Source organism: Onychomys torridus, chromosome 23 (assembly GCF_903995425.1).
Source record: "Onychomys torridus chromosome 23, mOncTor1.1, whole genome shotgun sequence".
NCBI lineage: Eukaryota > Metazoa > Chordata > Mammalia > Rodentia > Cricetidae > Onychomys > Onychomys torridus.
In genome coordinates, this window is record NC_050465.1 from 44,769,238 (window position 1) to 44,782,610 (window position 13,373).

The 13,373-nt window shown below is 42.4% G+C and overlaps 1 protein-coding gene across 1 annotated transcript in view; it reads left to right on the plus strand.

Moving 5' to 3' along the window:
* Nucleotides 1–13,373, plus strand: part of Bmpr2 (bone morphogenetic protein receptor type 2) — a 92,693-nt gene that overhangs the window by 75,669 nt on the left and 3,651 nt on the right. Inside the window, exons 11-12 of the mRNA XM_036172854.1 lie at nucleotides 6,871–7,043; nucleotides 11,867–13,149. Of these exons, the coding sequence (XP_036028747.1) occupies nucleotides 6,871–7,043; nucleotides 11,867–13,149 (1,456 nt within the window). The remainder of the gene's footprint in view (nucleotides 1–6,870; nucleotides 7,044–11,866; nucleotides 13,150–13,373) is intronic.

Consider the following 13,373-nt stretch of genomic DNA (forward strand, 5'->3'; position numbering starts at 1 on the left):
GGGGTGGTGGTACAGAGGTAGCCATATAACCAACTTGATCTAAAAAGTTAAATAACGTAACATCAGAGTTGTATTTATGTAAACACTTCCTATACAACAAAATACTGCGCTTGTACTCTCAAGAACCACACATACTTTATTCTTTGCTCTAAGCTCTTGCTATTTGGGAAAGCTTGTTTTCAAAGCACCGTCCAGTGGATTCCCTGGTTCCTTGTCATCTTTCTTTTTTGTTCTTTCTAGGTTCTACCTAGAAGAAACATTTTTTTAAATCTTTGTCTTTCTCTTATAGATAATTTTCTTCTTTTGATGATGTTCCATTTAAGAAATGTATATTACTATGTGTGTTAGCTGTTAGACATTACAAATCGATGCATGTTTAAAACCTTTCCATCTTAGTATCACACGTGAGTGATGAATTGCCAGAGTAATAGTCTCAAGGTTGTGAAGCTGCCCTCCGGCCTCCAGTCTTGCTCATTGTTGGGGCGGGTGAGTGTATGCTGTGGTGCCCATTTGGAGGTCATAGGACAACCTGGCAGTCTGTTTCTACCTTCTGCCTTGTTGAAATAGGGTCCCTCTTTCTTTCTGCCACACTGCTTACTCCAGAGTACCTGCCCATGAGTTTCTAGGCAGGCCTGTCTCACATTACAAGGGATGGGTCATGTGTTCATCACACCGAGTCCTTCTAAATGGGTTCCAAGGATTGAACCAGAACTCAGGTTGTCAGGCTGGCAGGAATAGTGCTTTTACCCACCAACCCATCTCACACAGACCCTCCATTGCTTTTTGTTTTATGTTTTATCATTTTCTTTTCTTTGTTCTTTTGAGACAGGATCTCATTAAGCCCAGACTGCCCTAAACTTCATACATAGCTGAGAACAACTTTGAATGCCTCCACCTCTCACACGTTGGCTGTCTTAGTTACTGTTCTGTTGGTGTGCAGAGACACCATGATCAAGGCAACTTATAAAACATTATTTGTTGGCTTGCTTAAGTTCCAAAGGGTGAGTCCATGATTATCATGGCAGGAAGCATGGTGGCAGACAGACAGGCATGGCACTGGAGCAGTAGCCGAAAACTTACATCAGATCCATAGGCAATAGGCAGAAAGAGTGAGACTGAGCCTGGTGTGGGCGTTTGAAACCTCAAAGCCCACCTCAATGACACGTCCTCCATCAAGGCCACACCTCCTAATCCTTCGCAAACAGTTCCACTAATGGAGGACTAAGCATTCAAACATAAGAGCCCATGGAGGCTATTCTCCTTCAAACCACCACATTGGGATTACCACACCCAGTTTTGTGCTTTGTTTTTTGAAAGATTTATTTATTTATTATGTATAGTGTTCTGCCTGCATATATGCCTGCACACCAGAAGAGGGCACCAGATCTCATTATAGATGGTTATGAGCCACCATATGGTTGTTGGGAATTGAACTCAGGACCTCTGGAAGAGCAGTCAGTGCTCTTAACCTCTGAGCCATCTCTCCAGCCCTGTGCTTCGTTTTTCTGTAAGCTGTTAAGACTTATTTTGCTGTTGCAATTTTGGAATTTCACTTGGGTATATGATGTTTGCATGGATCTTTTCACACATTTTTTACCCTGGATATTGAATAAATTTTTCAGTTTGAAAATCCAAAACTTTGCTCAATCAGGAGTTCTCTAGTGTTTATTTTAAAATTACTTCTTTCCTTACATTTCTTTGCCCTTGAATTCTCACTAAACTAATGTTGAACCACCTGATATTTCAAGTCTGATTTTCTTTCTTGTAGTCCCCATCTGTTTTTTGTTTGGGAAGCAGGGCTGCATGAGGCCATACTAACTGCATAGCTGAGGGTAACTTTGAACTCCTGCCTTCACCTCTGAAGTGTGTGTGTGCAGCCATGCTGTTTGCGTGGTGCTGTGATCTGACTGACTGGAGGTCTCGTGTCTGCTGGCATCTGCCAGCCGGGCTGTCTGTCTCTCCAGCTTCTCTCTAGCTTCCGCCGCCATCCTCCCGGCTCAGCATTTGCTCACCTACCTTTTGAGCCAGGCGTTAAGTTCTCGCAAACATTGTCGAATCAGTTCTTTGTTCATTTTATATTTAATTTCCTGGGATGGCAGGATGGGTCCTCAGGTCACGGTCTTGCATTTCTAGATTGCTTTATATTTCCTCAGTGGTCTCTTCTTAAGGTAGTAATGATGATTACTTCTGAAGGTATTTAGTACATCTTTATACTTAGTTCAAATTAATTTTCTTAACTATAATTAAAGAACAAACATGAAGAAATTTTGTAATTTAAATAATTTTACTATGTGTTTTCCCATCCTAGTTACAGATCGCCTCAGTAGAATAGAATATTTTTATTGTGTCCTATCAGAGAAAAACTAGAGAGACCTTGTGTATTTCCATTCAGATGGTTTGAACTTCATCTTATTGGTCATCTTTGTTAATAGATTAATCTCAGAGCTAGCTCATGTCTCAAATGACACTGGAATTTTTAAGCACATGGCTATTAAGAGCTTGTTAAGTTCATATACGCGATTGCCTCCAAATTGCAGTTTTTGCCCTGCAAGCTTGGGCAGTTCCTTAAGAGGCCCTGGTAACAGGTTAGAGGATGAATTGTATTCTACCAGGATTTCCCAGAGCTGCCAACCTCATGAAAAATGTCTATTAAATCTGAAAATTTAGAATAATAAATTGCAACTTCAACTTTTCATCTTCCTTAAATTGTTTCATTTCACTACAACAATTTTGAAGTATTAGTTGGCAACCCTACCATTGTGGGATATATAACATACTCAGATTGACCTGAAAACTTGTTACTACTACTCATTTAGATGAATTTCTAGGTAAGGAATTTTTAATACTTGGTTTACTTCCAACAAATCCATTTAAACTTGATGTGGTATAGCAAAAAAAACAAAAACAAAAACAAAAACAACCCAAACAATCAAAAAACAAACACACACACACAAAAAAACAACCCGGTTTCCTCTTCAATAGCAATACAGTACAAGAGTTAGGGAGGAAGTATATAGTTTATTAAAATGACTAAAGGTTTACTAATTCTTTAAAAAAGGAAGAGCTATTTTTTTTTTTAAATGCAGTTTAGGTGGGCATAGTGGAGCATGCTTTTAATCCCAGCACTCAGTGGAGAGAGGAAGGAGGTTCTGTGAGTGGGAGGCCAGCCTGGTCTACAGAGTGAGTTCCAGAACAGCCAGAGCTACATAGTGAGACTCCATCTTGAAATAAACCAAACCAAACCAAACTAAACCAAAACAAGCTTATTGACCCCCCCTTTTTTTTTCTTTTGCTTTTGACACCAGACCATTTATTTTATGACTGAAATTCCTCAAGATGAACTGGATGCTGCAACAGCTGCCCTCTTGGGTTTAGGTGTTGTCCCTTCATGGAATCCATGTCTGAATCTTCCACAGACAATTTTCTTTTTTCTTTCTTTTTTTTTTTTAAGGTTTATTTCTTTATTATGTACACAGTGTTCTGCCTGCACACCAGAAGAGGGTACCAGATCACATTACAGATGGTTGTGAGCCATCATGTGGGTGCTGGGAATTGAACTCAGGACCTCTGGAAGAGCAGCCAGGGCTCTTAACCTCTGAGCCATCTCTCCAGCCTCATAGACAATTTTCAAGTGCCTCATCCGCCCAGTCCCGGTAGTGTTTCGTCTCTTAGCCTTGGCTCTCCAGTTATACTTTCTCTTGCTATTGGCCGGGTAGCCACACTTGCCACAGGTTGACTTCTGAAGGTGGTAGGCCTTAGAGCCACAGCGGCAGCACAGTGTGTGCGTCTTATTTCGAGATTTGATCTATCTGGGACTTTCTGAATTTCTTCATTATTGAGGAATACCTTTATTTGATATGTAATTCTTCTTAACAGTTGTTTCCTGTTTCTGCACTTTAAACATGCCATTCCTGTGCTTGCTGGTTCCCTTGAGTACTGGTGGTTGATCTTGTCGGGGAGTCTGGTTAGCTTCTCATTGTCAGGATCTCTGTGCAGTTTTGGATGGTACTTCCATTTTAACTTGTCTACCAGGGAGCTGTGGGGTTTATCCTGCTTAGAGTTCCTCAGGTTTCTTGGGTCTGGGATTCACTTACTAAATTTGAGGAGTTTCAGAGTTTGTTCAAGCATTCCTCCTGCCCTTTCCTCCTCCCCTTCGGGAATTCCTATTTCGTGTGTGAAAAAAAAAAAAAGACTCTGTACATTTAGTTCTTCACCCGCTGTTTCCTTAGTTCTTTGAGCGTGTTTAAGGTAGCTCACTTGGAATTTTCTGATGCCTCTGTCTGTACTTCCTTGATATCTTTTATTTTTAATATTTATGTATATATATGTGTGTGTATGTATGTATGTATGTATGTATGTATGTATGTATGTATATGTGTGTTCTGTTGACTTTATACCAGAAGAGGCATCAGATCCCACTAGAGATGGTTGTGAGCCACCATCTGGGAATTGAACTCAGGACCTCTGGAAGAACAGCCAGTGCTCTTAACTGCTGAGCCATCTCTCCAGCCCCCCTTGATTTCTTTTAAGGTTTTATTTTCCTGTAAATAGACAATACAGTCTTGGGTTTTTTTGTTTGTTTGGTTGGTTGGTTGGGTTTTTTTAATTCTTTTTATTTATTTTTAGGCAGAATCTCATGTATCCCAGTTTGGTCTCAAACAACTCATTCTAGGATCAAGAATATCTTGAACTCCTGATCCTCCTGCTTCTACCTCCCAAGTGCTAAAATTTCAAATATAACACTATATTTGGCTTCCTTTGCAATTTCTTTTTGTTTGAAACAACTGGACATTTGGGGCTGTAGATTAGCTTAATAAAGTCCATAAAACCCAAATAAATAAATAAACATAATAAATAATAAAATAAACAGCCGGGCATAGTGACACACATCTTTAAACCAGCACTTGAGAAGCAGAGTCAGAGGCAGGTGGATATCTGAGTTTGAGGCTAGCCTAGACTACAAAAAGAATTCCAGGACAGCCAGGGCTACACAGAGAAAACCCTGTCTCAAAAAGCCAAAACTAAATAAATAGATAAATAAAATAAAGTATAACATTACATATACACATACCATGTAACACAATACAAGATAATAAATGGATGTTTTATACACATTTTATTTATAAACCTGGTTCAATTCCTAGCACCTACATGGCAGCTCACAACTATCTGTAACTCCAGTTCCAGGGCATTTGGCACCCTCACAGAGATGCCGATGTACACAAAATAAAGATAGATAAATCTTCTTAAAAGTCACCAAGATTAGCCAGGTGGTGATGTCTCACACCTTTAATCCCAGCACTGGGGAGGCAGAGCCAGGTAGATCTCTGTGAGTTCGAGGCCAACCTGGTCTACAAAGTGAGATCCAGGATAGAAGTTACACAGAGAAACCCTGTCTCAAAAAACAAACAAACAAAAGAAATCACCAAGATTTTGCTAACAAGAATTTTCGCGGCGCGGGAAATGTGGCGTACGGAAGACCCACTCCCCGGCGCCGCTCGTGGGGGGCCCAAGTCCTTAAAATAAATAAAAAAATAAAGAATTTTAGCCTAAAATGGGCTTCTCAGATAATATTCATCGTAAATATTACATGGTAAATACACACACACACACACACACACACACACACACACACACACACTGAAATGTTCTTATTCACTTGAAATTCAAATTGAAGTTGGTATTCTGTATTTCCATCGCCAAATTTGCCACCCTTAACCTGTATATGTTTTTGAAGTAGAGTAAGTAAATATCAGAGCAAACAAAAGGGTTTTTTTTTCCATGTGTGTTGGGGAGGGGAGCACACTGCATGGGTGTGAATGTGTTTGCGTGGCTGTGGGTATATATGTGGAAGCCTGAGGTTGACACTGAGTGTCATCTTCTGTCACTCTCTACCCTAATTTGAGGCAGGCTATGTCATTTAACATGGGATTGGTGCTTTGGCTAGGTTGGCTAGCCATCTTGCTCCAGGGATCCCCGTCTTTTCCTCCAGTTTGCTGCTGGGATTACAGGTCAGCTTTTGTTTGCAACCTGAGGATATAATCCCCAGTGTGCTTTGCCCTGTAACCCATCTGTCCAACCCAGACGAAAAGCTTGAAGTTTAAAAAACCCTGGTGTGTGTGTGTGTGTGTGTGTGTGTGTGTGTGTGTGTGTGTGTAAGATAGATATGGCAAAATTGCATCTTATTTTTTAGTATGTTTCAAATGTCCTTGATTTTGTGTGGATGGTGTGCATGTGGGTGCACACATTCTGTGGTGCCTGTGGAGGAGTAGAGGGCGGCTGGGACGCTCCCCCTCCACCTTTACTCCGGCTCTGGTGACCGAGCCGAGACGACAGGCCTGGGCAGCCAGAGACTCCACTCTGGGAGCTGTCTCACATGGCCCTGGAAACTGGCTTTTGAAGTGCGCTGTGAATCAGCAGTCGTGGACCCCAGGCCTTGGAGCAACAACACACTCGGCTACCATAGTTGCTTAGTCCTTTGAGTAATTCTTCAAGGAGCTAAATTGAAGCTCCTTGTTTACTTATTCCTGAGCTTTGAGGGCCCTCATTTTTCACTTCTTTAGAAAAAAACTTTAGTATATTTTTTAAAATGTTAGTTTGGAGCCTGTCATGTGGCTGCCTTTAATCCAAGCACTGAAGGGCAGATAGATGTCTGAGTTCGAGGCCAACCTGGATTATATAGGGAGTTCCAGGACAGCCAGGGTTACACGGAGAAACCCTGTCTTAAAAAAAAAATATATCACACACACACACACACACACACACACACACACACACACACGCATAACTTGATTTTCTTTGACCTTTTAAATTAAAATCCTAAATACAGTGGCAAACAGCATGCTGTCTGGTGTCTGTTTTGTGTTATAGGCAGTGAGATCACTCAAGGAAACAATTGAAGACTGTTGGGACCAGGATGCAGAGGCTCGGCTCACTGCACAGTGTGCTGAGGAGAGAATGGCTGAACTGATGATGATATGGGAGAGAAACAAGTCTGTGAGCCCAACGGTCAACCCGATGTCTACTGCCATGCAGAATGAACGGTAAGACCCTGGGGTTGGCAGCTCTCACATGCTGTTGGTAACTGAGACCAAGGACAGGACAGGAAATCAACACTAGTAAATAAGCCTAATAATGCGATAGCTCATATAGTACAAGGCTACCATTTTTCTTTCAATATTCCAAGTCTTTTAAAAAATACTTATTTCTGTTATTTTTAATTATGTGTATATGGAGGTGAGTGCAGGGATGTGCACATTAGTAAAGGTGTCTGGGGGCATGAGATCCCTCTGGAGCTAGGATTTTAGATGGTTGTGAGCTGTAGTGCTGTGAACTGAATTCAGGTCCTCTACAAGAAGAATGCATACTCTTAGCATTAAGCCTTTTCTCTAGGCCCTCTGTTTCCATTCTTGTACTGAAAATATGTATTTGGTATGAATACAAGACAGAATCTGTAATTTTATATCTAAAGATACAGTTTTAAATGACTCTTTATTAGCTGGTCGTGATGGCACTCGCCTTTAGCACTCAGAGCTCTGAGTTCGAGGCCAGCCTGGTCTACAGAGCAAGTTCCTGGACAGCCAGGGCTACACAGAGAAACCCTGTCTCAGAAATCCAAAAGGGGAAGTGGGGGTAGAAATGAGTGTGATTTACCTTTAATGTTAAAGATAGATCATTTTCATAGTTGTAAAAAGTTTATAACTACTTCTACATACATTATGTGGTATGTCTTTTGTTTTTATTAGTGTTTTTTCTTTCTTTCTTTTTTGTTTGTTTGTTTGTTTGTTTTGTTTTGTTTTCTCGAGACAGGGTTTCTCTGTAGCTTTGGAGACTGTCCTGGATCTCGATCTGTAGACCAGGCTGGCCTCGAACTCACAGAGATCCACCTGCCTCTGCCTCCCAAGTGCTGGGATTACAGGTGTGTGCCACCACCGCCGGCCTTTCTTTTATTTCTTAAATCACGTAGAACTGTGACTTTGCCCACATATCTGCTCCTGTTTCACTGGACACCAGACTTTCAGACTGCAGGTCAGAAGAGGGCACCAGATCTCTCATTGTAGATGGTTGTGAGCCACCATGTGGTTGCTGGGAATTGAACTCAGGACCTCTGGAAGAACAGTCAGTGCTCTTAACCTCTGAGCCATCTCTCCAGCCCCCAATACTCTCTCTTTTTTTTTTTCCCCCAGAGCTGAGGGCCGAACCCAGGACCTTGCGCTTGCTGGGCAAGCACTCTACCATTGAGCTAAATCCCCAACCCCCCCAATACTCTTTCTTAAAGAATACAGTAATAATACTTCTTTCTACTCCACTGTGAATACCAATTCATGAGACGTTTCCTTTGTTAGAACTCTAATTTTAGATCCTAAATAAAAAGGCTTTTTAGGGCTGAAGAGAGCTCAATCACCAACTGCTCTTCCAGAGGACCCAGGTTCAATTCCCAGCATCCATGTGATAGCTCACAACCATCTAAAACCCCAGTTCCAGGGGCTTTAATGCTCTCTTCTGGCAGGCACATATGTGGTATGCAGACAAAATGCCCATAACACATAAAATAAAAATAAGCATTCAAAAGAATTATTATTATTATTATTATTATTATTATTATTATTATTATTATTATTATTATTAATGGGGCTGGAGAGATGGCTCAGAGGTTAAGAGCACTGGCTGTTCTTCCAGAGGTCCTGAGTTCTATTCCCAGCAACCACATGGTGGCTCACAACCATCTGTAATGAGATCTGGCGCCCTCTTCTGGTTGTGCAAGAAGACATGCAGGCAGAACATTATACATTTATTCAAAAAATAAAAAAAAAAAAAAAGACTTAAGCCAGGCATGGTAGTTTATGCCTGTCATCTCAGAGCTTGGAGGCTGAGGCAGGAGAATTGCCAAAAGTTCAAGGGCAACTTAGACTATATGAGAAGTTCCAGGCCAGTCTGGGCTGCAGATTAAAACCCTGTCTCAAAAGTTGAAAAGCTAAAACATCCCTATAATTTGGTGCTTGTAAATAGATAAACTATATTTCTTGGTTCTGTGTTTGGGAGTAAAAATAACTTTAGTATTTTATCTAATATATATTTAAAATTTTCAGAAATATCCAGGAAAAATATTACCAGGGGTCATAAAGATAAAAGCATACTTCATTCTTAACCCCCCTCTATTTTCTGTTCCCCTTTATAAGAACTATTTGTAGTGTGTGCTTTTGCACTGTTTATAAGCAGGCGGCATGGCCTCAGCTGTAAACTTGCATATCACCAATCAAGCAAGTCCGAAGAGACTGGCTGTCCTAAACAGACATCTCAGTTGACAAGTACTAAAAAAGTCTTCGCTTCCAACTTCCTTCTGTACTTCTGCTACCCCGTAATCTGTAAAACATGTGTTTTAAACATCTGTCAGGAGTCAGATTTAGGGACCAGAGAGATGGCTCAGCTAGAGCCGCGGTGCTCCTTCCGAAGGCCCTGATTCAGTTCCTCGCACCCACCCACATGGGGGTTCCTAACCATCTGTGACTCCCTCTTCTCACCTCTACCGTCACCACACATGAACACGGTGCACACATACAGAGTCAGCTGAAGCTCCATCTTGAAATACTTCTGGATTTTTCTTGGCTGATAAAAAGAAACCCTGTGTCTCTCTTCGGTTTTCCCCCTTATGTTACTCACTTCTACTTGGGATGGCTCTTCTGCCCTCCAGTCTCTCCCAACTTCTCTTAAAGAGAGTTCACACAGTAGTCTCCATAGTCTCCGTAGGCTGACTGTGCCTTAGCCTCTCCACAGCTCCTTAGATTCCCTCCGTCATTCCCTTATAACACCTCTTTTCCTTCAGCTGACTCCCTGCTGGGATACTTCATCTGTTAAAGTTCCCAGTGCCTTGATCACTTCAGGAAGGCTGTCCCTAATGTTTTCTGTAATGAGATTTCAGGAGGGAAGGTGCCCGTTGTCCTCAGTGACTGAAGAGCAGTCCTCAATTATGGTTGGTTTTTTACTCTTGGAGGGCCTGCCACCCAGCTCCCAAGTAAATACATAGAGCCTTATTCTTACTTAGGGAATGCCCAGCCTTAGCTTGGCTTATTTCTAGCCAGTTTTTCTTAAGTTATCCTGTTCTCTTCAACAGTGTTTTGCCTCTGGGCTTTTACCATTCTTTATTCTCTATATATTTCTCTCCTTCTGAGTCTGTGGCTGGCTGGGTGGCTGAGTGACTGGCCCCTGGAGTCCTCCTCTCCTCCTTTTCCCAATCCTCTCTCTTCCCTAGATCTCTCTTCCTCTCTCTCTTTCCTGCCAGGCCCGCCTAGTCTTTCTCCTGACTACCTGTTGGCATTCAGCTCTCTGTTCCTTTATCTGAGTGCTTTCTTCAGCCTCATATCCTAGTTCTACAGCTTACACTGACAGTGACCACCCCAGGGAGGTTGTTCTGATGTTAGCCTGTGTCTCTTAAATGGAGATGCTTTGGAAAATGAACACATTCTATGTTCTTTTTGTCACTTGGTTATTTGAACATGTTTATAACATATTTGTTGTGCATGTACTATTGGACCTACGGTTATAGGAATAAAAATAAATATACCCCATGGTTCCTATAGTTACAAAACAGTGTTACTTGTGTAAGTATATGTATTATATTTTATGAATATAAATATTCATAAAAGTGTATTTGTTGATATAATAAAATTATTGGAGAGATTTTTTTAAAAAGATTTCTTTATATATACAGTGTTGTGTATGTATGCCTGCAGGCCAGAAGAGGGCACCAGATCTCATTACAGATAGTTGTGAGCCACCATGTGCTTGCTGGGCATTGAAATCAGGACCTCTGGAAGAACAGCCAGTGCTCTTAACTGCTGAGCCATCTCTCCAGCCTGGAGAGATTTTTTTTAGAATTAACTCTTTTATGTATTTTTTGAGGTGGTTTTTGTTTGTTTTGTTTATTTAAGACAGGGTTTCTCTGTGTAGCTCTGGCTGTCCTGGAACTCACTTGGTAGACCAGGCTGGCCTCAAACTCACAGAGATCTGCCTGCCTCTGCCTCCCGAGTGCTGGGATTAAAGACATGTGCCACCATCACCCAGTTTGAGATTTTATTTTTATTTTATGTATATGTGCGCCTGAACATGTGTGCTCCATGTTCCTGCAGTGCCTGCCAAGGCCAAAAGATGGCACTGGGTCTCCAGGGACTAGAATTATGGGCATTTGTGAGCTGTCATGTAGGTGCTGGGAATCAAAGAGCACCTGAGCCTCTTAACCACGGAGTCATCCCTCCAGCCCCTAAATTAACTCTTGTCAGCCAAAATAATGAGCATCCGTAAAGATTCTATCTGGAACCACATAGATTTTTCACTTAATCTTATAGATTTCATGTAAAAATCTCATAAAGTTTGTATTCAGCAAGCCATTAACACTTACTAGGATTTTGAAATAACCTCTTAAATATGAGTTAAGAGTGAAATAGGGGCCGGGCGGTGGTGGCGCACGCCTGTAATCCCAGCACTCGGGAGGCAGAGGCAGGTGGATCTCTGTGAGTTCAAGGTCAGCCTGGTCTACAGAACAAGTTCCAGGACAGGCTCAAAAGCTACACAGAGAAACCCTGTCTTGGAAAGCCAAAAAACAAAAAACTAAAAAACAAAAGAGTGAAATAGGGCTCGTGGGTGAGGTGCTTGTTACTAAGCCTGCATGTTGGGAGAGAACCGACTCCCACAGGTTGACCTCTGACCTCCACACACACCCATATGTACTAAATAAATAAGTGCAATAAAAGAATGCAAAGTGTAACATAAAGAGCAGTGGCACTTTGAAGTCTGTGGTGTTCACTTGGAGTAGACAGTTTGCCATGGTTTGTGTTCTCTATGTCATGTCTTTTTTTTTTCTTTCTTCAAGCAACCTGTCACACAATAGGCGTGTGCCAAAAATGGGGCCTTATCCAGATTATTCTTCTTCCTCATACATTGAAGACTCCATCCATCACACTGACAGCATTGTGAAGAATATTTCCTCTGAGCACTCGATGTCCAGCACGCCTTTGACCGTAGGAGAAAAGAATCGGAACTCCATTAATTACGAGCGGCAGCAAGCACAAGCTCGAATCCCCAGCCCTGAGACAAGCGTCACCAGCCTGTCCACAAACACAACCACCACAAACACCACTGGCCTCACGCCGAGTACCGGCATGACCACCATATCCGAGATGCCATACCCAGACGAAACAAGTCTGCATGCCACAAATGTCGCACAGTCCCTTGGGCCAACCCCTGTCTGCTTACAGCTGACAGAAGAAGACTTGGAGACCAATAAGCTGGACCCAAAAGAAGTTGATAAGAACCTCAAGGAAAGCTCTGACGAGAACCTCATGGAGCATTCTCTTAAGCAGTTCAGCGGGCCAGACCCATTGAGCAGTACGAGCTCCAGCCTGCTTTATCCACTCATAAAGCTTGCCGTGGAAGTGACTGGACAGCAGGACTTCACACAGGCTGCAAATGGCCAAGCATGTTTAATACCTGATGTTCCGCCTGCTCAGATCTATCCTCTCCCGAAGCAACAGAACCTTCCTAAGAGACCTACTAGTTTGCCTTTGAACACCAAAAATTCAACAAAAGAACCCCGGCTAAAATTTGGCAGCAAGCACAAATCAAACTTGAAACAAGTGGAAACTGGAGTTGCCAAGATGAATACAGTCAGTGCAGTAGAACCTCACGTGGTGACGGTCACTATGAATGGTGTGGCAGGGAGAAGCCACGGTGTTAATTCCCACGCTGCCACAACCCAGTATGCCAACGGGGCAGTGCCATCTGGCCAGGCAGCCACCATCGTGGCACACAGGGCTCAGGAAATGCTGCAGAATCAGTTTGTCGGTGAGGAGACCCGGCTGAACATCAACTCCAGTCCTGATGAGCATGAACCGTTGCTGAGACGGGAGCAGCAAGCTGGTCATGACGAGGGGGTTCTGGATCGCTTAGTAGACAGGAGGGAACGGCCACTAGAGGGTGGCCGAACTAATTCCAATAACAACAACAACAGCAATCCGTGTTCAGAACAAGATGTACGTACACAGGGTGTTACAAGCACAGCTCCAGATCCTGGGCCATCAAAGCCCAGAAGAGCACAGAGGCCCAATTCTCTGGATCTTTCAGCCACAAATATCCTGGATGGTGGCAGTATACAGAGTAAGTGGAAGGGCCTCGGCGTGTCCTTTACCTTCATTTATCACTTCCAGAGACAGAGTGCCTGGGCCTGGGCAGAAATTGGATTATTGTAAAGTGGGGAAAAGGGGCTTTTCTTTTCTTTCTTCTTTCTTTTCCTTTGGGTCATTGATAAATTAAAAATCTGCTATCATGATAGTCAGAAGAATTACCAACTTAATCTGTGTTTTGCTTGATGGCTTCTTTAT